Genomic DNA, 27,617 nt, shown 5'->3' with positions numbered 1-27,617 from the left:
AACCACGTCGTGCTGCAACCCACCCGACCCGTATCGAAACACGGACCAAGGAGTCTAACGCACACGCGAGTCAGAGGGTGCAAGCAAAACCCTGTGGCGCAATGAATGTGAGGGCCGGCGCGCGCAGGCTAATTAGGGATCCCGGCCCCGCGGGGTCAGGCGCACCACCAGCCCGTCTCGCCCGCACCGTCGGGGAGATGGAGCGTGAGGACCCGAAAGTTGGTGACGAGAGGTTAACATTGCGCTGCTGTAAAATGGTATTGGTGCCGTTGTATCGGAGCCATTTTGCGAGTACGAGTACATGAGCACAGTATCGGACCCGATACCCGATACCCGATACCCGATACCCGATACCCGATACCGGTATCGGTGCATCCCTACAAATAATAATACTAATACTCTTGGGCTCAAAAAAATCTGTATTTAGCTCCAATTATCTATAGCTAATGATGGTAAATGGTTGTAGTATTGAGGCTTCCCAGCCAGATGTGTGGTAAATGCTTTCATTTCTTGAGGATTCATGTGTAAAATTGAATTTGTGCATATTAGAGTACAACGAGCAGGTGAGACATTGTTGCAATTTGTGCAATATGGGTTAATGGGATCTGAATTAAACAAATAAAAACATACGGTTAGGTGTTCTGCTAATACACAACAGACAACTGACCTCATAGGCACATGGTTGTGAAACAAAAACAAAACACAGCTAGATTTAGTGTCTAGATTTTTGACGACAACATCAGAAGCAGCATCAGACCACAGTTATCCAGGATTATAACCAAAATATAATGAATTCAGGCATCTTCCTACAAATTGCATCAGTCATCATAAAACATAGGCCGCAGGAAGAAGCAGCTGATATTTTTCATCAAAGCCCAGAACTGGCCTATTAAAACGAGTCCTTTTCATCAGAATCCAGTTATTGAAAAGTAGGTTTTCACATACAAAGAATTTGCTTTGGTGTATTGGTCAATAACATAAACACAGTGAGAGAAAATGAAATTCAAAATAAAAGCAAGTAATTAAAAAAATCAAGAAAATAAATAAACTGTACACACACTGCTACACCTACGTTCACAGCTAGAACGCCACCAACAACCTCACACTCACCACCAACACACACACACACACACACACGGTCTGTTGGAAACTCACTAAAGTTACGCAGACTGCGTGTGGCGGCGGCGAACACGAAGCCCCCGGCAATGCTAGAGATGCTAACGTAGCACAAATACACACACTGTTTGTAGGACACTCACTAAAGTTCCACCGGGCAGACACACAGCTGACAACCTGCTAAACTAAACTAAATGTGCGGTGGAGACTTTTACTGTGAAAGTGGCTGCATGTCCGCGACACTACACGCAGCATCGTAGCTGCTAAGTTAACGCTCCCAGACGGTGAACTGGAGACTCCCGTCAACCAATATCTGTTGTGCTCCTGCAGCTGGTACACCGCTGCATACGAGGCACACATCTTGTCGGTTAACGGTTAATAATCGGTTAACGAGGGTCGGTTATCGGTTAAGAAAATCTTTCAAAATTAGCATCCCTAGCATCTATCCCTGAAATATATGAAGATTTCTTTAAAAACTAGCATGCAAGCTAAAATGACTGAGGACAGTGGTGTGACAGCTCAGGCATCCACATCAGGAGATGGCACACCATTTTTTTTCAAACACATCATTTGTCCTGTTAACCATCTGCTAATGAGATGGGACCCCTTGTTTCTGGCTTGGTCTTGCGGTATCAGTTTTGAGACATGTCAGATTGAACGTCATTGGAAAATAAATACGAGCTGAGACATTTCCTCATGTCACTGTCTGCGTCACTCTTAGCGTCACTCTCACATTTAAAAAAAACAAAAAACAGCTTTGACCATTGGCACAGGTTTTGCCAGCTTAATCAAATACATACACATCAGCATGGCATCGACATGCATGTTATCTACGAGCGCTTATAATGGCACATCAGCTAATGTATTCTGTGTCATTTGATGCTGTATTCTGATTGGTTGGTTGTAGCAAACACGTCTTTGGTCTCCAAAGCCTTAAATAAGCTGCCGGTGAACGTGTCTAATAGTAAGGCAGAACCACTGTTTTAACACTGCCGACCAATGTGATGCAGAATCCATCGTAATACCATCATCACCCTCAATATTGTGACAGACAGTGGGGATGTCACGATACCAGAAATGTAGTAGTCGATACCAATACCAGTGAAATTCCACAATTCTCAATACCAATTCGATACCACGCTAAAAAACAAAAGTAAAACGATAAATCCCATGTACTTCAACACACACTCCTTTATTACCGTTTGCATACTGGTCTTTGTTAGGAAGTTAAACAGGTCATGATTCTCTCTCTATTATCTATGTTATATTGCTGTGAAGACATCTCCTTCAAACAACTACTGTATATTTATTCAAGTTTCTGACCCAAAGCTACATTTTAAATGATTACATTTGAAAACATCATGATAACATTATCATTTACCTTCGCCCAATACTCAGTTTTACTGAATAAAGCCTCATGAACGCATCATAATGTAAATATCTCGTCCTGCCGATTTCAACACAGATTTATTCTTCACAATGTAGCTACTTTGGTTTCTGCCTTTTCCTTTTCTTTATTTTCTAAATAATGGTGTCTTGTAAGCCCCTTTGGGGCTGGGCGTATTATTGGACCGGGGATGATACTAACACCTTTTGTTCAGCCTCAGTAACTCAATGGTTGTTTGTGCTAGATCTCTCAAACTTTGATACACGGTACCCATATTTTTCTACTACAAATAAAACTCACTTGGATGTCTTCTACACCATCACACATTATGTGAGTTAAAGCAGCAGTGGGTAGAAATTAAGCAAATATGATTAAAAAAAAGTTATTTTTATAAAACGGTCACTATATCCTGACAGTAGTGCATGAGACAGGTTCATCTGAAAAAATTATATGCTTCTGTGTCCTCCGGTGTCCTCCGGTGCTCCTAATGGCATTTGCAAGATTTCACAGACCGGAGAAAACAAGCAGTAAGAGCTGATCTGGAGCCTTGCCGTCTCTGAGCAGCTGTCAATCACTCGCAAACTCTTATCAAACGGTCAAACTAGGCAGCGCTGATCAAATATGAATCAATGTTCTGTTACTGTAACGCAATTTATCTTGCTTCAAATGTTCTCAGAAACAACCAGAAACCTCTGCTCGTAACTAAAACACACAGTAATAAGAGCTGCCCTCACAATGATGGGGAATCTGGGCAGTCAGACTGGTTATTCATTTCACCAGCTAACACTTCTGTTTCCTCTTCCAGCTGGGTTTCAGCTACATAAAGGCAGGGTCCTGCAGCCCAGTGGCTTTCTTCCTATGAATAATTAAGACAGAGAGAGTCTCACTGGGCTGCTGAGGCTATATGAGAAAGCCTGAGGGAGTGAAACCATTAGACACATGTGCACCTTCCCATCCACAATCAATACTCCCGCTATCACGGCCTTCCTCGGCCTGCCTGGGAAAGCTAAAAGAAGACCTGGCAACATCACCTCCATTACTGAATTTCCTCATTCACTTGTCCATCTGGTTGAGTCAGGTTTTAGTTTGGAACTCAAAAGGGAGAATACATTCCTGACTTCTGTTACATGAACAAACAATAGTGAAGACTAAACATCAGTGTGATCAGCAGTGGATGTGACTACAGAGGAGGAGGAGACTTGAGAGGGACTTGAGGATCATTAGTTCACATGGCAGAAATGAAACACAGGATCATGTTACAGACAGCACAAAGACATAAAAACCTCCAGTGGAAGAACAATATACCAGCTAGTAGGGATGCACCGATACCGATACCAGTATCGGGTATCAGGTCCGATACTGTGCTCATGTACTCGTACATGAAAAAAAGCTCCGATACAACCGCACCGATACCACTTTACGCCAGCACGACGTTAACCTCTCTTCACTGTCTTTTGGGTCCTATCGCACGCGCTCACGCTCCACCATGGTGCGGGCGAGACGGGCCGGTGGTGCACCCGGCCCTCACTTTCATTGCACCACAGGGTTTTGCTTGCACCCTCTGACTCGCGCGTACGTTAGACTCCTTGGTCCGTGTTTCAAGACGGGTCGAGTGGGTTGCAGACATCGCCGCAGACCCCTGGTGCCTTTTACGTAGGCCGTGCCCCGTCCTGGGGGCACGACGCGGTTGGGGCACACTAAGGACAGTCCGCCCCGGTGACACTTTGGCCGCGGCCCCGGGAAGCACCTTCGTCTCGAGCCTTTCCAAGCTGACCTAGAGCCGGTCGCGGCGCACTGCCTCGTATGCGGTACTCCCCAGCCTGCTGTGTGTCGCTCACACCCTCCAGCTGGCTGTTAACGAGGGTCTTTTGGCACAGAGAAGTACTCGTATCAGTACTCGTATCGGTGAGTACCCAAATGTAAGTACTTGTACTTGTACTCGGTCTGAACAAAAATTGTATCGATGCATCCCTATTATCAGCTAGGGATGCACTATTCCAACCTTTTCTCTCTGGATACCAGTTTTGACATCTTAATTCAGGGTATCTGCTGATATAATGTATCAACCTGATACCAGTGCTTTATTTTTTCCCAAATTTAAAATCTGTAAGCAAGGAGACATGAGGTCAGGGATTGCTGTAGCCCATAAAAAAAAAGGTTAGTGAAAACACTGAATTTTATATTACCATTGACAAAGAATCTATTAATGTTGATCGATTAAGTCATGGCCAATACCAACATCCAATCCACTTAATAAAGTCAGTATCAGCGCCTGTACAGATTCAGCAGATCACGTCAGTGCATTTCTAATACCGGGCTGAAAGATCTCATTTCCACCTGGCTGACACTAACAAAGTATCTGTATATGGACATCTTACCTGGATCAGAAAAAGCATGTTAATGCAGGTGCAACGGACAATTATTTTCAGTATAAAGTTGACTAATGCATTAATTGGCTTAATCATTTCAGCTCTAATGTAAATGCAGCAGAACACATTGCAGTCTGAATGCTGTCAGATCTGCCAGACCACATCTGGCGGTGGTCCGGCTCACATTAATCACATCTCAGCCAAATGATAACTGTACAGTTTGGCCACATTCTAAAGAAAAATAAATCACCCCAACAAGTTGAAAGGTCATCTGCTATCTCAAGCTGCACGTCAAAAAAGTTAACGATGAGCCACATTAACATTAGCATAGTTAGCGAGGCTACTCGGATATCATTCAGATACAGGTTAATACCAAGTGGACATGGGGTCTTAGTAAAAATCTCCGTGGATGGTAGGTCCTCCCTGCTTGTATTAGGTCTATTATTACCTTTTTTTATCATATAAATGATGGCACAAAGCATTTGAAGGTGGTACAGAATTAGGGATGTCCATAATTAACCATTTAACGGTTAACCCACATTAAGCATTTTAACTGATTAATGCTATCGGTTAAAACGGTTAAAAGAAATGTTAATAATTAACTCAAAAGCTGAGCGGCTCAGAGGAGCGGCTCGTCTCTTTAAGGAGAAAAGCTGGTCCACCTTAACAGACCACCTTAAGAGGCGGAGCCGGAGTTGTAGGATACAGGAAGTAGGGTCCGGTCTCTCCAGCTCGCTTGAGCGGAGTGGAGGAGTTGTAGTTTCATAGCATTTATTCACCGACAAATAAACTGTCCACACACTGCTACACCTACGATCACAGCTAGAACGCCACCAACAACCTCACACTCACCACCAACACACACACACACACACGGTCTGTTGGAAACTCACTAAAGTTACTCAGACTGCGTGTGGCGGCGGCGAACACGAAGCCTCCGGCAATGCTAGAGCTGCTAACGTAGCACAAATACACACACTGTTTGTTGGCCACTCGCTAAAGTTAAGCCGGGCAGACACACAGCTGACAACCTGTTAAACTAAACTAGATGTGCGGTGGAGACTTTTACTGGGAAAGTGGCTGCATGTCCGCGACACTACACGCAGCATCGTAGCTGCTAAGTTAACGCTCCCGGACGGTGAACTGGGGACTCCCGTCAACCAATATCTGTTGTGCTCCTGCAGCTGGTACACCGCTGCATGCGAGGCACAAGTCTTGGCGGTTAACGGTTAATAATCGGTTAACGAGGGTCGGTTATCCGTTAAGAACATCTTTCAAAATGAGCATCCCTACTAGCAACAATATAATAAAAAGCAGGGAACTGAAAAAAAACACTGATTCGACAACAAAAAGCTAGTGCGGTGCCTAATAGAATTTCATTCAGTGGTTTCAATGGACACTTTTAGCTCTCCACATGCTCCACATGCTGACTCAGCAGCATTTCTATTTGAAAAACAAAGAAGCATTCTACTGTATAGACTTCAGGGACTCAGGGAGTGATCAGTATTTTACAGTATTTTACAAAATGACCATCGTGGGTGCTGCTGATCAGTGTCAGTGTGAAGCTTTCAAGGGGATTTCCACCTCGATCGTCTCTACACTGAACATTAATCAACTGTTTCACTTTCACTCCGTCAGTGCTGGACCACAAGAAGGAACAAGCTTCACAGCCACTGTGGACGGTATTCAACGAAGTATTCCTAACACGCAAAACACACACTGGTGACAGCATCATTAATAGTACGAGCCCATAGCTAAATCAATCGCACTCAACCTTGCAGTACACACAACCAATGGACAGTGATTACATTAAAACTAAACTTTTGGTAGCTGGTCAAATGATCTGTTTCCCCATCAGTCTGCTGGACAGGAGACTGCTACAGGTCAGTTACAGTCAGTGCTCAATGGAAAGACTCTGAACATGTACTCAGTTAAAGGTCCCATATTATAAAAAGTGACATTTTAATGTCTTTTATATTATAAAGCAGGTTGAAGTGCTATATAAATACTGTGAAAGTATGAAAACGCTTAATCCACAGAGAAACACACACAGCCCGTATTCAGAAATTGTACGTTCGAAACGAGCCGTTAGGATTTCTTTCCATTTGTGATGTCACAAATATATAATATTTAGACCATTTCAAAGTTTTAAACGTAAACATTCTAAATGGGTCCCAGTTTATTTCCCGTTGCAGTGGATGTGAATGACATCAGCTGACAGGAAGTAAACATGGACCCAAGCTGTTGCCTAGCAATGCAATTCTGTTGCAATTCCATTGAAATGCACTAAAACAGAGCGTTTCAGACAGAAAGGTAAATACAGGTATATTCAAGCAGACAGCATGAGGAAAATAATGGGTTTTTAAACATTAAAGTATGTAAACATGTTCTAGTAGAAACCCAAAATACAAGTATGAACCTGAAAATGAGCATGCTATGGGACCTTTAAATCAGTGGTGCCATTCTACTGATGAGAAGACTTCTACTGATACTCTGATATCAACACTTCAATTGTCTAACCCTAACAAAATGCATCTGTAAGGTATTCATAAAGTAGTACTTGTTTTCTCACAGATACCAAATACTCTTTGTCACTTTCAGCTGCTTCATGTTTGTGCCGCCCAGTGACCCAGTGATCCTGAAGGCCCGCCACAAGCTTCCTCTTTTGATGAAACACTGTCAGTTAAGAAGGGATAACTGACACTATGTAGTTCTGTAAAATGATGGTGTTAGTATTACATCAATTACTTGTGTAAAACATGTTAAAAGTTAACTAACTATAATTCTGAAGTCTTTCGTGAAATCAAACCCTCATCTCCTTATTTTCCTATTTATAGTTATTTTTTCAGCAATAGTCTTTCAATGTATTTATGTAGAGCTATTTTATCTGTAATTAGTTCTGTATATAGCCGTTGTCATTGTAAGTGGTGGAGTCCGCCATTTAAAAAATGACGGTGTGAAGAATAAATAAAAGCACTTTATTCATAGTCAATGACATGGAAATAGAAATTGGGCATACATAATGCACAAAGTAGTAACTTCCACTTTGACGTAAACTGTCCAGATCATGTCCTCCATAAAGGGTTTCTAGTTGTGTCTGCTGGTAATGGAGCTCTCAGGTCACAGTGCTCATCCTGATGTGTCTTCCTTGCTTGTATTCAAGCAAGATTTTTTATATAGCTTTAATTATCACATTTTTGACACTACACACACAAATCTCACACAGCAGGGTGTCCTATCTCTCATGGTATAACAATTAAACAGACAGTGTGTAGGATTTAGCGACATCTAGTGGTGTGGTTGCAGATTACAACCTACTGAGTACACCTCCACTCACTCCTCCCTTTCCAAGACTGCGATAATCTGAGCTGCAGAGTGCAAAACCGCGGTTACGCCGTTCGTCTCGCTCAGAGGCAATCCATACCATAATAACACTACTGGTATTATTCAACTTTTAAAGCCGGCCATACAGTTTAGTGTCAGCTTTTCAACATCCAGCATTCACACCACAAATTCTTCAGAAATTGCCTTCTCTAGTTTTATGATGTAAGTTCTAGGCTACAACTTCTGCATACTTTCAGCTACATAAACCATTCATATGTCAAATTGTTATGCTCTCTGGAAGAGCTCTATATGGAATTCAGAGCAAATTTATCATTGAGGGATTGCCTCCACGCGGCTCTCAACATGGCGACGGCTGCTAACAGCACAAACAGTGCAAACAACAGCAGCAGTGCTGACAGAGCTAGGCTAACGGTGGATATCGGTGGGGAACTGGAGGGTGGGTAACAGTAACCGCCGTATAAGCGCAGTGCAGAGCGGCAGGCATTAACTAGCCAGTGGGGCACAATAGGGAGACTCCCATGCACTAACATGCACTAACATGCACGCACGGCCGGACTGGATATGTAAGCAAAGCAACTCTTTCTCCAAATCTATAAAAAAGTGGTTACTGGACATTCAAACATGCTGACATAATGTGTGCATGTTTTACTAATTGTATGTGCGTATATGCTCTTGTATGTTTCCTTTACTGCCATCAACCTGCCAGGGACTACAGTTGAAAATTAGCCTGTGTGGCTAAATCTGGCACATTTACATGATGGCTCATGTTAATTAATGTGCATTGTCCCTACTTAAAGGTCCCATATCATGCTCATTTTCAGGTTCATACTTGTACTTTGTGTTTCTACTAGAACATGTTTACATGCTGTAATGTTCAAAAAACATTATTTTCCTCATACTGTCTGCCTGATATACCTGTATTTACCCTCCGTCTGAAATGCTCCGTTTTAGTGCATTTCAACGGAATTGCAACGGAATTCCATTGCTAGGCAATAGTTTGGGTCCATGTTTACTTCCTGTCAGCTGATGTTATTTACATACACTAAAACAGGAAATAAACTGGGACAAATTTAGAATGTTTACGTTTAAAACCGCTGTGTCTTTCTCTGTATATTGAGCGTTTTGATAGTTTAACAGTATTTATATAGCACTTAAACCTGCTTTATTATGTAAAAGACCTGAAAATCTCACTTCTTACAATATAGGACCTTTAAAATAAACAAACATATAAAAGAAGCTTGGATTACAACACACACAGAGGGAGAGTGATTTCACCCTCTGCTCAGGACGCCATTACTATCTTTACACTGTAAAGAATTGTTTGCCGCTATATTAATGCTCTGAATGTCGTATAGAGAATCTTTAAGCATCATCAACTTTTTTTCTACCGTTTATGCTTTTTAAAGCACGAAGCATTTCTTCTTTTCAGTCGATTCATTTCAACTTCCACAGTATTACAGTTTAGCTTCCAACTTTTCCAGCCATGCATTTCAGCTCTTAGCTTCAGGTTCCAACTCTGCTAGTTTTACATTTGGAATCCCAGGTGTTCTAGTAGTGCAGTACAACTCATTTGAGCTTTTACAAATTGCAGGCAATCCATTTCACATTTCTGCATTTTAAGCGAGCTGTCAGCATCCACATGCATTTTCTGCAAGAAATGCATTTTCTGGTTCTTGAGGGATTTAGACAATGTCCCACTAAAATCCTCCATTAAAACCTGCAGTGTAATACATACATGCATACTTGAGTGAAATATATTCAGAGTGCCATCAGAATCAGGTTAATGTATTCTCATAAACAACCGCTGCTGTATTAATGAGCTCCACAGTATGGAAGTCATCAGATCCATCACATAGATCTGCAGACCACACTGGCTGAGCCAGATCGGACATCAATAAACTGATAGCAAGAGTTGGAGCTCAGTACAGAGTAGATTTAAGGCTCAGTCAGTCCTACATGTGCAGCATATAAACAAGGCTCCGGTCAGCGTTTAGCTCAGCCCGTCTGCTCCTCTCTCCTACCAACCTGCTCATAGCGAAGCAGTGAATCCTCCTCTTCCTCCTGCCTCTATTAAATCCAAAGCTGAGTGCTTTCTTTTCATGGCTTCCCTTCAGCTGCTGCGTGGCTTCTACCCTGCTGTCTTCCCTGGATGATCTGCCTCCTCTCTAACCCCTTTGACAGGCTGACGAGAATGGGGGGATGAAGGAGGCAGGAAGGGAGAGGTATGGAACAGGAGGAGGGGGTAGCAGGGACAAGGAGCAGGGGAATGATGCTCCTTTGTTAAAGAGCCACGCCAGCCGCTGAGCTTCCTGTTTCTCTCTCCCTCACACCGTGTCTGCACTGATCTACTGTAATCTTATACAGCACTCACCTCCATTGGTTCCTACTAGGGGTGGAACGGTTCTAAAAATTCACGGTTGGGTTCATGTCACGGTTTTGGGGTCACAGTTTTGGGTTCGGTTCGGTACATTTCTGTTACAGCGAGGAGGTCATGTTCTGATTTCAACATGCTTTTCATTTATTTGGCAAAAATTTGTTAACAAATGTTTGCCTTAACAAAAGTATGGCTTCCATAAAGAACATAAACACTTCTTCATTGTCAAATCTTAACTGAAAGAATAAGTCTTCTACAGTCATTAGTGCAAACTAAAAATGCAGCTTTGTTATTTTCATATAAATATGATGTAATTATAGACTAAAGCCATCAACATAAATTGAAGCATAAGATCAACCAGAACTATACAAAAAAAAAAACAACTGTATAACATATGTCTCAATTACCTGATTATCAGCTCTTAATTGAAAGATTAGTTTTTCTACTCACAAAGTGCAGTATTTGGAGGAATACGGTTGGATTTATGTACCACTGTGTTATTTAAAAATAACTAATAAATATAAAACACATAACAGGGATTGTGCTACTGGAATTACTGTGTTGCTTTTAAGTGTATAGTGCGGCTCAAATAACGTTACGTTAATCATATGCTGAAATCCAGCGTCCTCCACGACTGCATAAGGCTGCATATCTTTCACTATGAACCTCCCCGATGCTGTAGTTGTGTTTTTACCCTGTCTGAGTCTGAGTCTGAGTCTGAGTCTGAATATAGAGGCTGTTCAAATGCTGCGAGGAGGAGGAGTTGCTCCTTCCTACCCGACTCTCTCTTCCTTGCTCTATCAACGAACACACCAGAGTGATGTCTTCATAAATGGTTCATCATATTGGAAGTGTTGCCGCTAGCATCAACCACACGTGTTGCACGGTGCTCACACAGTCGCTGTTTATCCATTACTTTTTTCCGTCATTTTCATGGTAACACTAAATCTGTAATGCTCCATACAGCAGAGCCAAACGATGCTGGGGGATCCTCTAACTGGACTTTATCGTATCCACTCGCCATTTCCTAAACTGACTGACAGCCGCACTCGCCACTTCACTCGTGCCAACTGAGAGGGAGGCTGGGTCACGCTTCATCAACACATGCACAGTAAAAATCTGGTCTCGCCGAAATTGAGCCAATAGCAACGCACGACCGCAGCTTCAGTTACACTGCGCATGTGTTAAACCCCGTACCTCAGACCCATGTCCGCCTGTGTCCCAGCCTCCTTCAATAGGCCTTGATTTCTAGTGTGACAATAAACGGGAGCCTAACTCTACATGAAAAAAATACACAATCGGCCTCATAACTTATTTCAAATGAACAGAACAATTCATACACGACCCGAACCGTGACTAGCTGACCGAACGGTACAGATTTTTTACCTGAACCGCTTCATCCCTAGTTCCTACTGAAGACGTAAATCCCTAAAAACAACTCACATATACAGCATATAGATTCCTTTTCATTTCTTTTTTTTAAATCACTGTAGTGTTTAGGAAAACATTACTCCAACGAGAGGAAATTGTGCATTGGTCTGGGACAATCTTCAGTGGCTAGTGAGTATTTGTGGCAGCAGGGAGGTGTATGTGGGATTGGGTCAAAATAAACTACAGTGTGTGTGTTCATGGTAATATAGGAATATGTCACCCAGCGCAGCAGTGTGGCTCATTGATGTGTTTTTAACAATGGAGCAGAGGGGAATATCGTGTCAGGCTTTGATACACACTCAGTATATACAGTGTTGCTGTATCTGTGAACATGTTGACAAGAAGAAAATCACCACACCAATACTGTCATTTCCATCCCTCATACAAATGCTAGTTCACCAAAGCCAGGTAGTGTCTGACCGTGTCTAAAGCTGGCCAACAGCAGGGTCATGAAGGAGGGGCAGATGACCTGCTTTTACCCATCCAGATAGGCCCAATCCCAATCTGTCACCTACCAAAGGCCTAAAACCCAGAACCCTCAGGGACTTGACTGACGCCACCTGGTAAATGGTTGAGTGTGAGAGGCTGCGAGGGCCTGAAATGGTATAAATATGAATGGGACAGCACTTTACGGTGACATATCACGTTACCTTGACAACGCCAATTGTGGGGTTTTATTTTGCGTTTTTTACTGCCCATCTGAACGTCTTCCAGGCTCTTGCCTTACGAGACTAGAGGTGACTATCAAAACATCTATTAACTTGTTTTTGTCAAACTTCATTAAGCAAAATTAAAAGAGATGGTTGATGAATAAACCAGATGTGTAATATAGTCTAATGAATAAACCAGGTGTGTAATATAGTCTAATGAATAAACCAGGTGTGTAATGTAGTCTAATGAATAAACCAGGTGTGTAATATAGTCTAATGAATAAACCAGGTGTGTAATACAGTCTAATGAATAAACCAGGTGTGTAATATAGTCTAATGAATAAAACAGGTGTGTAATGTAGTCTAATGAATAAACCAGGTGTGTAATACAGTCTAATGAATAAACCAGGTGTGTAATACAGTCTAATGAATAAACCAGGTGTGTAATATAGTCTAATGAATAAACCAGGTATGTAATACAGTCTAATGAATAAACCAGGTGTGTAATATAGTCTAATGAATAAACCAGGTGTGTAATATAGTCTAATGAATAAAACAGGTGTGTAATGTAGTCTAATGAATAAACCAGGTGTGTAATACAGTCTAATGAATAAACCAGGTGTGTAATACAGTCTAATGAATAAACCAGGTGTGTAATATAGTCTAATGAATAAACCAGGTGTGTAATAGTCTAATGAATAAACCAGGTGTGTAATATAGTCTAATGAATAAACCAGGTGTGTAATACAGTCTAATGAATAAACCAGGTGTGTAATACAGTCTAATGAATAAACCAGGTGTGTAATATAGTCTAATGAATAAACCAGGTGTGTAATAGAGTCTAATGAATAAACCAGGTGTGTAATATAGTCTAATGAATAAACCAGGTGTGTAATATAGTCTAATGAATAAACCAGGTGTGTAATAGAGTCTAATGAATAATGTTTTTTATGGACCATCTTAAATCCTTACTGTTAATGTTTCTGTGTAAACTGAAATGTGCCGGGCTGAACACCCGCGTGCCGTCCTCTTTGTTTTGATACTGTATCAATTCTCAAAAACACTGTATCAATTTTTAATGAATAGTTTAAATGCAAAGATGAACTCAGTTAATACCTTATTTTATTGGTAAAGAGATGCTCTGTGTATGTGTCCTCTCATAGTGCTGTGATGTTGATGCTACAGGGACTGTGATAAATGCAAATGCAGATCCCACTGTTCTGGTTGCATAAAAAAGTAAACTTTTTTTTATTCCGATTTTATGCATATGATGATGTGTTCTTTATATTACAACAGTTTTCCTTAAATTAGATTTAAAAAAAAAAAAAAATGCAATACATCGCCTTGCTTACAGTATCGCAAAATATTGAATCGTAGCACCTGTATCATGATACGTATCATATCGCCAGAATCTCGCCAATACACAGCCCTAGTGGTAACCCTGTGTGTAAGCTATTATTATTGATCAGCACATTAGTCAACAATCCTTCAGAGTTCTGAGTCAGGACAAAGCTCAAACTGGCAACCACACTCGGGACCTCTGAGATGTTGTGTGCAGTCACTGCAACCAGCTGTTGCTGGTCAACAAACAGCTCACATGCTATCTGCTCATATTGTTACACGTGTTAAATACACAGCTTCATAAAACAGCTTTAGAAGGTGTATCAACACTAGCAACTAATGATTCAATTTCATGATAAGTAGAGTAGAGAGAATTTCCTGGTATTTCATTAGCATGGCAGTGTCTTTGTTAAAATGCCTTTAAGCAAATGTTTAATGTGATGCTTGAAATGAGAACTTTTCAACATTATCTTAGAAAACAAGGGGGGGGCTAGAATGCGCATCGGCAGGTTCGCATCCTCAGGGACTCCTCCCACCCAGCTCATCACCCGTTTGACCTGCTGCCCTCTGGCAGGCGCTACAGGTCAATGAAAGCCCGCACCTCCAGACTCACAAACAGTTTCTTCCCCTGGGCCATACGGACACTGAACAAACAATAAATCTGTGCAATATTAATACACTGAATGTGAATACCTCTATCTGTGCAATGTATCCTTGATGCAATATACACCTCAAGTGAAACTTGTTTACATTTTATTTATTACATCTAGCCTACCTATTTTACAATTACCTCTGTTTACATCACATCTATTTTTATATTTTATACTCTAGTGTTACACTTCTGTTTATACTTATTTATTACTTCTACTTTACCTGTTTTATATTGCTTTATAACTGTGTGTGTTTTATACCTGTTATGTTTTATCTGCCTCGTTTAGTCTTGTCAGGTATTTGTTTTAAAGCACTGACCAGAAGTGGCAACTGTGAATCTCGTATCTAATACAATGACAATAACGCTTTCTATTCTATTCTATTACGTCTGGTTTATGAATTGTCTGTATCACCACTGCACTGCATTTTTGTAAACTATTTTTTGCAATTTTACAATAATATTTGTAGATTTGTTCTGAGGTGTCCTTATCGCACACATCATTGTTTCATGTATGATACAGTTAACTGGTTACCACTTCACTCTAGGAGACATTTTCATTGGTTGCTCTTTGTTTTCAAATGCATTTACTTCAATTATCCTTTAAACTTCAAACAGCTTTTAGTCCCATTCAGATCATCATATTCACTTAGACATATTCAACAAACTTTTTTTTTTTAAATCATTCCTAGAATTCTTAAAGTTTGGAGACGTACTTTTCAGATCAAAGCTCCATCAGACTGGAAGAATCAGCCCAATTTACTCAGATCAATTACTTCTTTCCATGATATCAAGACTTCTTTGCTGGCTTATCTCAAATCTACTTGTTCTTGTTTTGGATTGTATTTGCCTTTGTTTTCACTTCATGAACTCAGTATTTTGACATCATGTTATTTTATTATTATTTTCATCTTTATGTTTATGTTCATTATTTTCATGTTATGTTGGTGTGGCTTTGGATGGGATGGAGGGAGAGCCTTTGTGTATGTCCCTTATTGATGTTCTATGTTGATTGTTCGGTTGTTGAATTTATGTTTTTGTTTCATTTATCACCATTATTATTATTTATGTGCTTAAATGTTTAACTTCTATGTTTTGTGCCCGAGGACCCCCTTTGAAAACAAATGGTGCATCTCACAGGGTTCGTCCTCTAATCAATTTTTGAATGAATGAAGTATAATAATCTAGTCTCGGGTCACATCTCTCGCATGCATCCAGGCACCGTCTCTCTACCTCTTCCTCTCCTTGCAGTTCTCATGCAACTCAAGTTACATCCAGTAACTACTATTACTAAGGCAGAACATCGCCAGCAGAAACACCGGGGGTTTTCGCAACTTAATCGTATTAGATTGTGATATTTATTACAATGACGGCTATATCTGCTGCTTTACATTCGACACACAGCCCACTGGAGCAGCTCACCGGAGCAGCTCACCGGAGCAGCTCACCGGAGCAGCTCATCGGAGCTCCAGGTTTTGGTCGAACAGTAACCAGTCACAAACACATAGGATGTATTTACTGTATAGAAACATCCCCAAAGTGAAAAGCAGCAGTGCAACATCCTATATGTAAAAATACTGTTTTATTATCAAAAACCTAAAAGGTGTCTGTCTATCACAGAACACTACACTGTTCCCAAGTGTTAACAGTCCCTAAACAAAGCAACTGTAATGTAGAGACAGTGACATGCCATCTCCCCCATATACAATCACATGTGACTGAAGGTCCATATTGAGTTCACATAATGACACCTAAACCAGTTCCATTCACTACACACAGATGCAGATGTAAATGTAAGATTGAGTTGAAAGACCTTCGAGCCTATTTTGTTACACACTCTGTTCCCAAGAATGAGCTCCAATGCTCAAAGCTTCCATCGATTCTAAAAGGAAAAAGTGCTCCCTCTTATCATCACTAGTTTTAGAAACACAGTCATACTTAAGAAGAGTAACATTTCATGGCTACAATGAATGCTGGGCTCTAACTTAAGGGCGTCCTGATCAGGGACGATACAAATAAAACCTGGAGTGTTTACAAATGAAAGGAAAAATAATTTCCAAAAGAAGTTGATTTATGAATTGAATGCATGTAATATGAATAAATTAATAAGCTATGTATACGTAACAAATGTTTGTTTTTTTTATAAAATGTGAGCAAATTTATAATAATATTTTCCATGGTGTTATATTGATGCCACCTTCGTATCATTTGTATTAATAGAAATAATTTGATTTTAGAAAAACAGTCATTTTATAATTTGGACGGCCAACATTCACTTTGGGGCAGTTTAAATTGTATTTTGGGATGATTTTCGGACAGTGGTCAAATCAGGTAAGTTAGGGCCTTGACATGCAGATAATCCAGTGGACTTGTCTCGGTTTTTGTAAATAGCTGTACTTAAGTCCCTACAGAATTTTGCCATTTTGTAATCACATAAATGAACATAATAAAAACTAATCCCTGTGAACCGAATATTTTGTCCATAGCAATATTACATAATATGATATCATATAATATATATATAGTAATTGGAAGAGTGCTTAAAAAATCCAGACCAACCCAACAAAGCAGTTTTCTTATAAATATACTGCTGCCTGAGAGATTTTCTCCAGACATTCTACCTCCACGGAGCCATCTCTGACCTGATGCATCACACTACCTGACTGGTTTCTGTAGCTTGTATGGAGTAAGCACAGCCTTGGGAAGGGCGGATGAATTCAGAACAAACTGCAAAGAACAGACAAGCAGGCCCAACCAAGCAGGCCATAGGGTACTGTGCAGGAGGAGCAGTGTTAAACGCACCATGTTACACTGCAAAACTGGTCAAATGTTTGTTAAAATGCAGACACAAAGGGGGTCACAAGCAGAAGAAGTCAACCAGGACAATACACGTCCCCACTCCTGACGTAGACAGGAAGTTAAAAGACAAATATAACAGCAGATCACAACAGCTTCCTTGTTGCTGGGAAAAAATGCGGCTTGTCAACCTCCTATAATCTAATGTACCATACTCTAGCTTCTACTGGTATCCCCTATCATCTAGCATTAACTCTGTTGTAGCTGTACTACAATCTACTGTGATCTGCTAGTAGAGAAGACTTGTGTGCGATATGTGACACTTTCTCACTGTGTTCAGTGAGCACAGTCTGGTTCCTGCATGCGTACAGTTAGACAGCGACAGATAAGGCTTGTGGCTCTCAAACAATCACACTTTCAGTTCTCCTTTTGCTAAATTTAAGCGGCGCTGCAGTGGTGAACCTGCCTGATGCTTCTGACACCACAGCAAGAAAACAAGGACCATGTTGTGTGATAACTCACTGCTTTGTTGCTCCATGTTGCTGGGAGTGTCTCCAGAGTCCTGGGGAAGGCCAACAGACCAGTAGGACATTCCTACTGGAGTCACTGGTTAATCACTACGAGAGCAGAGTTCCACCACAGGGAGGAGGCCCGGATCCTACTGTCACTCTGCACAAAGACAAAGCAGCCATGATGAAGAACAAACACACACCAAAACATCTTCTAACCATTAAATAGACAGAATTTAGAGCAAAGCAGCCCAAATGATACCAAATAGTTTTGAAAGATTGAGGAGCTGTGCTGGTATTTTTTGGATTGTTAGATGCTTATACATTTTTATATTTCATTACTAGGGGTGTAACGATTCATCTACTACATCCATGTATCGATTTATATTCCTACAATCCAACTACATCGATAGGTACTCGGCAAGTTGTCCTTCACGGGAGACGTATATCGATCCAATTGTATTGATACTAAGGATTTTTGCCTTGTATTTAAGGACAACAAACGTTATATGAAAGTGTTTTTAGCACTTTTATTAGTAAAGAAATGTTGAACGTTACTCTCCAGAAATGCGCCAGCTTGCCAGCTCCGCCCTCTGCAGCGCCAGCACGCATCCATGGCGTGCATGTGGACGAACGGACTCCTCGCTCTCTCACCCGGTAACGGCGTGGAGGGAGATGAGCTGCTGGCGCTGCGGTGCCGAGGAGCCGGTCCACGGAGTTTTATTTTGGGAGCATTACATGAGCAGGCGCTATCAGTCCACTCGACAAGAGCGGCATCACCTACATTAGCTTTCCCCGGGCGCTGTAATTTTTTCATTCAGATAAAAATGACTTTCCTTTCCCCGTCATGATATCTACGTGAACGCAGCATCAGCCTCACGTATCCAGCCGGAGAGCAGACGGTCCACGAGGCAAATTATCACGACAGGAGTAAAGTAAAGCACAAAACAGAAATAGTTAAAAAACACATAGCTTTAAAATGTTTTTCCAGATGTTTTCATGTATGAAAAGAGCCCAAATGAACACTGTAGGTGGACTACTGGATTACTATCAGCAGATTATTTAAACAGCTTTTGTAGAGGAATGATTGTTGTTAGCTATTTGATCACTATCAGCTGTTTGATCACTAACAGCTGTTTGATCACTAACAGCTGTTTGATCACTAACAGCTATTTGATCACTATCAGCTGTTTGATCACTATCAGCTGTTTGATCACTAACAGCTGTTTGATCACTATCAGCTGTTTGATCACTATCAGCTGTCTGATCACGATCAGCTATTTGATCACTATCAGCTGTTTGATCTCTATCAACTGTTTGATCACTATCAGCGGTTGATCTCCGTATTATTGATCTACCTTTTATACTGAAAATGAGGACAGAAGCAGCAGGTTAAACCACTGTTCATTTAACTTGAATAGAAGTTGGTTTATTATATTTTGTGTTAAATATTGCACTGCCTTGTATCTTGAGAACTGAATCAGCAGGTCCTGCAGTTGTACTCTTTATTATTTTCAAATAAAAGCTGTATGTATTTGTAGGCGTGTGACGAAATATCGTTCCACGAAATATCGCAATATAAAACCGTGACGATATGCATTGTTGAGACAAAAGACTGAATGGCGTTATCAGAGCATAATAGGTACTACGTACATACGGGCTCCAGGGCTAAAGCAAAGCTGCAATGTCTTCCTGCTGCTATAATAAATGTATAATATTAATGAATAGGGGTGTAACGACACGTTTTTACAACGATATAATATGATTTCCATGGTTCCGATACCATTCAAGTACGATATTTAGCTCATCTAGAGCGATACGATACGACATGATTCAATGATTCCAATTTTTATTGCACTTACTAAGAGCAACGAGCGTATCGTCAACTCGTCTCTCCACCGCGGCCTCTCTGATCAGCTGTTCACTGGCTGCGCTGTGTGTGTGTGTGTGTGTGGGCATATTAAAGGAGGCTGGGTCACGGGTGGACATGGCTCTGGGTGTATGACACATGGGCAGTGTAACTGAAGCTGCGGCCGTGCGTTGCAATTGGTTCAATTTTGGCAAGGGCAGACCAGATTTTACTGCGCATGTGTTGTACCCCAAAGATATGACTTGTACTCAGCCTCCTTCCATAGGCCTTGCAGAGCAGCAGGAAGAAGCTGCAGCTTTGCTTTAGCTCCAGAGCCCGTATGTACGTACTACCTATTATGCCCTGATATCGCCATTCAGTTTTTTGTCTCGACGATGCATATCGTCACGGTTTTATATCGCGATATTTCGGGGCACGATATTTCGTCACACCCCTACTCCTTGCGCCTTATTTTGCGCCCAGATTATGTGGCGCTTAAATAGCAAAAGTGGAATTGTACATGCCCTAAATGCACTTGTGTCATGCACTTTAGACCATGTGCTATAGATGGTTTAAAAAGGGCCCTTAAACTGGTTCGCCCCCACATTGGGTCATTTCTGTAGCGTAGGTTTATCCAAAATAAGTGAGTTGGGTTCCAGACAGGAGGATAACCACAATTCTACCCTCTCAATTAAATATGTTTTTACTGAAAACCACTTAGAGAGTTGGAGAGTTAGCCCAGATAGCTTGCTAACCTAGCTGCAAAATGCACACGATAAACAAAACACAAACCATCAATTCATTTGTATCAAATCCAATCTTGCTGTATTCAGCCCAAATAGCAGTAATCAAATCAAAAAGGTGTGTTTCAGACACAAAACAGTCTTACACCCAAAATGCCCATTAACTCAAGAGAAACAAAATTAAAATTCTGAGTCCAAGAAAACCAAATGTCCCTTATTATTACATTAAATGAGGACTCCAGATGAACGTGTGTGAGGGTGAAAATGTGTGTATATGGGGGAGGATGAGTTTGAATGTCCATTCCAATCTGATTGAGTCCAGTTCAGTTTATTGTGTGTGGATTTTGGGAGTTTGGGGAAAAAAAGAAAGGGAAGCCTGGAGAGTTGCAGTTAAGGAGACTCTTAATGGCCCAACAAAGGCAAGGAGACCACAGTTACAACAGGACCAAAGTGAACAAAACTCTAGTCATCCCACCTGCTTCAGGGATCGGCACACCTCCAGAAATAAAGTTTATGGAATCCAGCCGGTTCTTAGATCACTTGCTGCTCAGTTTACTTTTATATACAGTATGTCACTGTTTATTGTAAGAGCAAAGATGTCCAGAAACTGAATTAAAGCTGAAGTAGGTGAGACTGGAGCAAATATGATTAAAAAAAGTTATTTTTATAAAACGGTCGCTATATCCTGATAGTAGTGCATGAGACAGGTAACCTCAAAAAATCCATGTTCTTCTGTGTCCTCCGGTGTCCTTTGGTGCTCCTAACAGCATCTGCAAGATTTCACAGACCGGAGGAAAACAAGCAGTAAGAGCTGATCTGAGGTCTACTGTCCAGCTGCCGTCTATGAGAGCGAACTCCGACCAAACGGTCAAACTAGGCAGCGCTGATCAAATATGAATCAATATTCTGTTACGTTAATGTCTATTTCTCTCCTGTAAAGTTTTCAGAATCATCTTGTAGTGCACGGTTTAGCTGTAAAATGAGAAAGTTTGTGACCCGACAGCCATTGTGAAATCTCTTGAAGGAAGAGAGGATTTTTTAAAGCCTGAAAATAGAGCCATGAGGAGGTGCAGAAGTCACACTTGAATTACTATATGCTGAAAGGTTATTATGGGATTTTTTGCCCAATGATGCCAAAATATACTGCCTACTACAACTTTAAATCTTCAAATTATCTCCTTTAGCCACTCTTACTGTTCTCTCCCTGTTCTCCTCCGCGCTGTTTTGGTTAGTTGAGTACCCTTCCCCCAGCTCACAAGTGTGTCTCATTTATATCTCCTCACCTTCTTCTCTTGTCAGGGTGGAAAAGAGCTATTCTGTCCTTGTTCTTTCTTCCACAACTTCGGCTCAGGCTGTGGGCTGTTAAGGTGGACCAGCGCTATTCTCTTTATGACACGCTCCTCTGAGTTTTGCCCCCCCAATGACACCACCCTGACACCTCGCGCCACTGGTCCTAACAACTTTTTGGTGGTGAAAACCCTGATAAAGTTAAAACATGAAGAAAAAGTGTGAAAATGTGAAGGCAAGTAAAGAATTTTTTTTTCAGTCAGTCCAGAATCTGAAAAAAATAACTATAGGTCCATTGCCAGGCACATTGCTTGAATCTTCTCCTTGTGATTTTTTTTATGTAGTAGGAAAAACTTTACAGCTTCATTGCAAACTCTCCAAAAGGCCATACATAATTTGCAAAAGCCCAGTATGCCATAAATCTAGGTCAGCACATCCCCGAGCCACAGAAACTCTCAGACGCCCAGTGGAGCTGCAGAGAAAGGGTCCGACAAACTCTTTAAAGCAGTATTTCTGCATTTCCTGGAGGATCTGACCCAGAGTGAGCAAAGATGCAGTGTCTCAAATTTGAATTCATCCTATGCTAAATCACTGTTTTCATGGAGACTGCAGTTGACTCAAATGCCGTCCAACAGCAAATCTGGACATGGAAGCTGCTTACATGTTGTTGATTATGAGAAAAGTGAAGCAACTAAAGACTGAAGAGGAATTCCAAGAGATATTCCAAAATGCTGTTCTGTAAAGTACTGCTCAACATCTGCAACGGATGACCAGCCACAGTCCTTGGAGGAGTATTAGCCTACAGAGGAAGGCTGTATTCACATTTCCGGATACATTTAGTGCTCAGCTATAGACCGGAGTAGGGATGCACCGATACCAGTATCGGGTATCGGGTCCGATACTGTGCTCATGTACTCGTACTCGCAAAACGGCTCTGATACAACGGCACCGATACCACTTTACAGCAGCGCAACGTTAACCTCTCGTCACCATCTTTCCTCATGTTCCACCTTCCCGACGGTGCGGGCGAGTCGGGCCGGTGGTCCACCTCAGCCAGCACACGCCGGCCCTCACTTTCATTGCGCCACGGGGTTTTGCTCGCACCCTCTGACTCATGCGTGCGTTAAACTCCTTGGTCAGTGTTTGAAGACAGGTCAGTAGGGTTGCCGACATCGCCACAGACCCCTGGCGCCTTTTACGTGGGCCGCGACACGACGCGGTTGGGGCGCACTGAGGACAGTCCGCCCCGGTCGACAGTCACACCGGGAGCAGGGTGCGCTGTAAAGCTGCGGTGGCGAGTCACCTTCGCTCCGAGCCTTTCCAAGCAGACCTAGAGCCGGTCACGGCGCACCATGAATAATATATAATCATAATCATCTGCAAAATATGATGTTTTAAGTGTTTTAGTGAGTTTATTCAGTTGTCTGTTTTAAACATGGGCTATCCACCTTATTCTCAGAGGCGTTGCTGTAGAAATGATGATGGGCGTAACTTCCGGTGAGGTAGCAGAAGTAGCAGTAAGCTAGTTAGTCCCATAGGCTAACCATAGTGGCTAACCACCAACAGGGCTTCTTTTGAAAAGTAATTTGCCTTCAATTTAGCAAATCCTGCTTTATTTTTTAACAGATATTTAACTAATTAGGGCCCGAGCACCAACAACGTCGACTAGCGAAGGCCCTATTGAAACTGTAGGAATTCTTCTTTTTCTTTTTCATGCAAATTAATTGCCTTTTTGAGGACCATGCCTGGCAGGGTCTGAAATTGGCACCCACCAAATGTGGGTAAATTGTTGGCAGTGGCGGGTAAAATAATCAGGACATCCATCACTTTGGCAGGCAGGGAAAACGCTGGGGTGGGAATAAAGAACCGTAGCTGTCCGCTTTCTCGGCATCTCATGCCTCCCTGACTATCGATTCCTCTGTATTGATGATTTCCGACAGTTACGCTGCACAATGACGCATACGCACACTGTATCACTCAGTTTGTTTTGGACCGGATCCACGGCGGAGAGAAAAAAAAACGCTCAAAAGCGTTGCGCTACTAAACCTGAGGGGACGCACCCTATATCTCCCTGATAATGCTGCATTCTGAAAAACACATCTGTGTTGAAATCAGCAGGAGGAGAGTTAGTAACATTAGCTGTTGGCACAGTCCTGATTGGCTAAATAGCAGCGCTACTAAGTTAACAGAGGTGCCATTGAGCTATTATCATGAGACGTTCACGGTCTGCTCAGCAAAATGACCGTTGGATGAAGGTAAATTACAACATTAACATGATGTGTTCAAATGCAATCTTGTAAAATTAAGTTTTTGGCGAGAAACTTGAATAAATCCAGTTGTTAGAAGGAGATGTTTTCACATCAATATAAAATAGATATTAGAGAGATAATTATGACAATTTAAGATTTTTTTTTAATCAAAGCAAATATTTAAATAATCATAATCATTTGAATTGTGTGTTTTTATGCAAATAACAACTATAGATGACAATAACAAAGTACAGTACTGTGTACAGTACCCTCAAATAGGGCTCCCTGAAAACTGCAGTGTAATTCCAACACTGTAATTTACCATGCATATAACGTTTATTATGTAAAATATATTGAACATTGAATGACATAAGATCTTAAATGTTATTCCTTCATTTAGCGCAGAGTTTTGAAAAGTGGCAGATCAAATTTCTGAGTGGCAGACAAAAAAACATACTTGTCTGATAGAGTGGCAGGCAGGCTGCTACCAGGGTGGACACCAGTTCTCATCCACTGTCAACTGGGATCGGCTCCACACACTCCTTTGGTTGGTCTTAGCTAATGCAGGCATCCTATGATTGAGCTTTTAGAATCCATTAAGGTTTAATTCACCTCACTTCACCAGCAGCAGAGCGGTGAACGGGCTGCTGACCTCATGCAGCAGTTCGGAACCTGTTCTTCCTTGATGTGTTTTTGAAATCAGTGCCTCTTTCTGGATTATAATAATGCCGAAATAAAAAGTACTTCATGGGAGTATGGAAAATATACTGAGTTATGTTTGACAGTGAAAGTTATTTTAAAAATAATCAAATGTGTATTAAATTCACAGATTTTTAAATTCAGATTGGTTTGTTTTTCCTCTGATGACAACATGGTGCGTGAAGCAGCAACACCACATCACTCCTCGCGCTAATAGCTGCAGTTTAAACAGCAGACATGAATTATTATAAACCACAGTTATTATCAGTCAACTCACCACATGGCTGAGAGGTCCAGAGGTCCAGAGAGCATCACCAGAGGGTTCCAGAGGGTTCCAGCGGGTTCAGGTCCTCAGCAGCGGTAGACAGACAGGCAGACAGACAGGCGGGCTGCTGCTGCTGCTGCTGCCACAGAGTACTGTTCAGCTCAACTTCCTGATTCCACGATGCAAACTTTCCAATCCAGACGAACACTGCGGTGTCAAGTCAGACCGAGTCACACTGGACAACGGAGGAGGCATTTCCGGTAATAATTTTCAAAAAAAAAACTTTCAGAATAAAACCTACAATTAAGCCAAGTAAGATTCTTTGCAACAGCAATTCACCAGCAGGAATAGAAAAGTCAAAGTAAAGATAGGTGAAATAATGTAAACTTCAGTGACTCATGAACAAGGTTGGACATTGTTCTGGATGTGTTTCCTGTGCTGTTGTCCCTTTTCCCTCTCCAGGATCTGCCCAGGTGTGCCGCTCTCCTCAACGAGGTGCCCAGGGGCCTCATGTATAAACGGTGCGCACGTACTAAAATGTTGCGTACGCTGTGTTTCACGTTCACGCCAGGATGTATAAAAATCAACGTGACGTGAGAATGTGCGGACCGTGCCGCAAACTCTAGACCAGTCGTGAAAATGTGCAGGCCGTCCTCCAAACTCTGTCATCTGGCAGTGTCAAACTACAACATACTGAAACTCGCTAAATGTGTAAAAATAATTTTACCACTCAATTTACTGAGCTTTATTTATGATGTGGGATCAAAAATAAAACCGACATATTTCTTAACTAGTTTGCGCATAATGTTTAACATCACAAAGGCACAACAAAAACACATTTAAACTAATTTCCCAGAGATGACATGCCTTAATCACCGTGCCAAAAACAAAATCGCGTGCTGCACAATGTGGCAAACCACCGTGGTGAGCCTGTGTCCCCTGGAGCTACAGATGGATGAACCGGACCCTGGCACACCTAACAATGAGCCAAATGCAGCAGCTATACGGCGCCGTTTAGATGAGATACACAGAATGTAAAGCAACGAGGTGAGTTGAGACAAACATTTATTTTTCAACAAGGTCTTTTAATATATGACTTATCCCACCAAGAACGTCATTCATTCTTTTTAATTCGTTGCATTTAACCCTCATTTAGTCTTCCTGTCGACCATGCAACTTTTGTCTTCCCGGGTCAAAATTGACCCAGTTTTGTTTGACTGTTTTCAAGGCATACTACACTGTAAATTATCACCCAATTCTGTATTACACCTTTTTGGCCAACTTCATTCCAACTTATTACCGCAAGTTTTACACTTTTTTTTTTAAAATTAGGGTTAATAAACCTAATTTCCGTGAAATTTTACCTATTTTTTGAGTAAAAATTAGCAGAAATTATGACTATAGTTATTATCAGAGTAACATAATGTTGATGGATTATCACAGGCTGGTATATGTCGAAGTTTAGTCAAAAACATTTTTTGAAACCATTTAAATTTTTTGAATGGCAGCAAATAGTGACACCTATTGTCCTCCCGGGTCAAATTTGACCCGGTCTGGTTTGACTGTTTATGAAGCATAAACTATAAATTATCACCCAATTTTGTGTTACACCCTTTTAGTCAACTTCATTCCAACTCATTACCACAAGTTTTACACTTTTTTGGGGAATTTATGGTCAATAAATCTAATTTATAGGAAATTATACCTAATTTTTGAGTAAAAAGACCCAGAAATTATGAATTATTTTGACTATAGTTATTATCAGAGGAGCATAATGTTGATGGATTATCACAGGCTGATAAATGTCAAAGTTTGGTAAAATGTTTTAAACCATTTTGATTTTTTGAATGGCAGCAAATAGTGACACCTATTGTCTTCCCGGGTCAAAATTGACCGGGTCTGGTTTGACTGTTTATATAAGGCATTCAGTATAAATTATCACCCAATTCTGTGTTACACCTTTTTAGCCAACTTCATTCCAACTCATTACCACAAGTTTTACACTTTGTTTTTAAAATTCATGGTCAATAATCCTCATTTATATGAAATTAAACCTCGTTTTTTTTAGGAAAAAACGCAGAAATTATGAATTATTTGGACTTTACTCAAAATTGTAGGAACATATTTTGATGGATTATCACAGACTGGTATATGTCAAAGATTAGTCAGAATGTTATAAATATTATAATATCCAATGACAGCACATAATGACACCTTTTTAGCCAACTTCATTTCAACTCATAACCACAAGTTTTACAGCTCTTTTTGGAATGTATGGTCAATAAGCCTCATTTACATGAAATTATACCACTTGTTTTTGAGTAAGATAAACAGAGATTTAGTTATTTTGGATTATCACAGACTGGTATCTGTATGGAGTGCTGATTCTGCATGTAAACAGAAATTAACGCTACTCTTCCGCAAGATGCAATATGAACATGAACAGTAGGGGCAGTGTAGGGGCAGTATGGTGCTGTCTGTGACAGGGTCAGGGGTCAGTAGGCACGTCAGCAGTGACAACAATGGCAGAAAGTTTTGAAGACAAGCTAATAGACCAA

The 27,617-nt window shown here is 41.1% G+C and overlaps 1 protein-coding gene across 4 annotated transcripts in view; it reads right to left on the bottom strand.

Moving 5' to 3' along the window:
* The window catches only part of lrrk1 (leucine-rich repeat kinase 1), a 116,032-nt gene extending 90,755 nt beyond the window's left edge, over nucleotides 1–25,277 (bottom strand). For 3 of the 4 annotated variants that reach the window (XR_012592545.1, XM_074624485.1, XM_074624498.1), the window contains exons 1-2: nucleotides 25,072–25,277; nucleotides 17,981–18,127 (exon numbers count right to left, since the gene is read on the bottom strand). Coding sequence is in view for 2 of the 4 variants with exons in the window: in XM_074624485.1 (XP_074480586.1) it covers nucleotides 17,981–18,050 (70 nt within the window). In the remaining 2 variants the exon portion in view is untranslated. Of the gene's footprint in view, nucleotides 1–10,242; nucleotides 10,503–17,980; nucleotides 18,128–25,071 lie in introns of those variants that run through there. The other variant, XM_074624508.1, reaches the window with a different exon arrangement.
* Nucleotides 25,278–27,617: the final 2,340 nt, after the last annotated feature.

The sequence above is a fragment of the Sebastes fasciatus genome, chromosome 2 (assembly GCF_043250625.1).
Source record: "Sebastes fasciatus isolate fSebFas1 chromosome 2, fSebFas1.pri, whole genome shotgun sequence".
Lineage (NCBI taxonomy): Eukaryota > Metazoa > Chordata > Actinopteri > Perciformes > Sebastidae > Sebastes > Sebastes fasciatus.
This window is presented reverse-complemented; position numbering and strand designations above follow the sequence as displayed.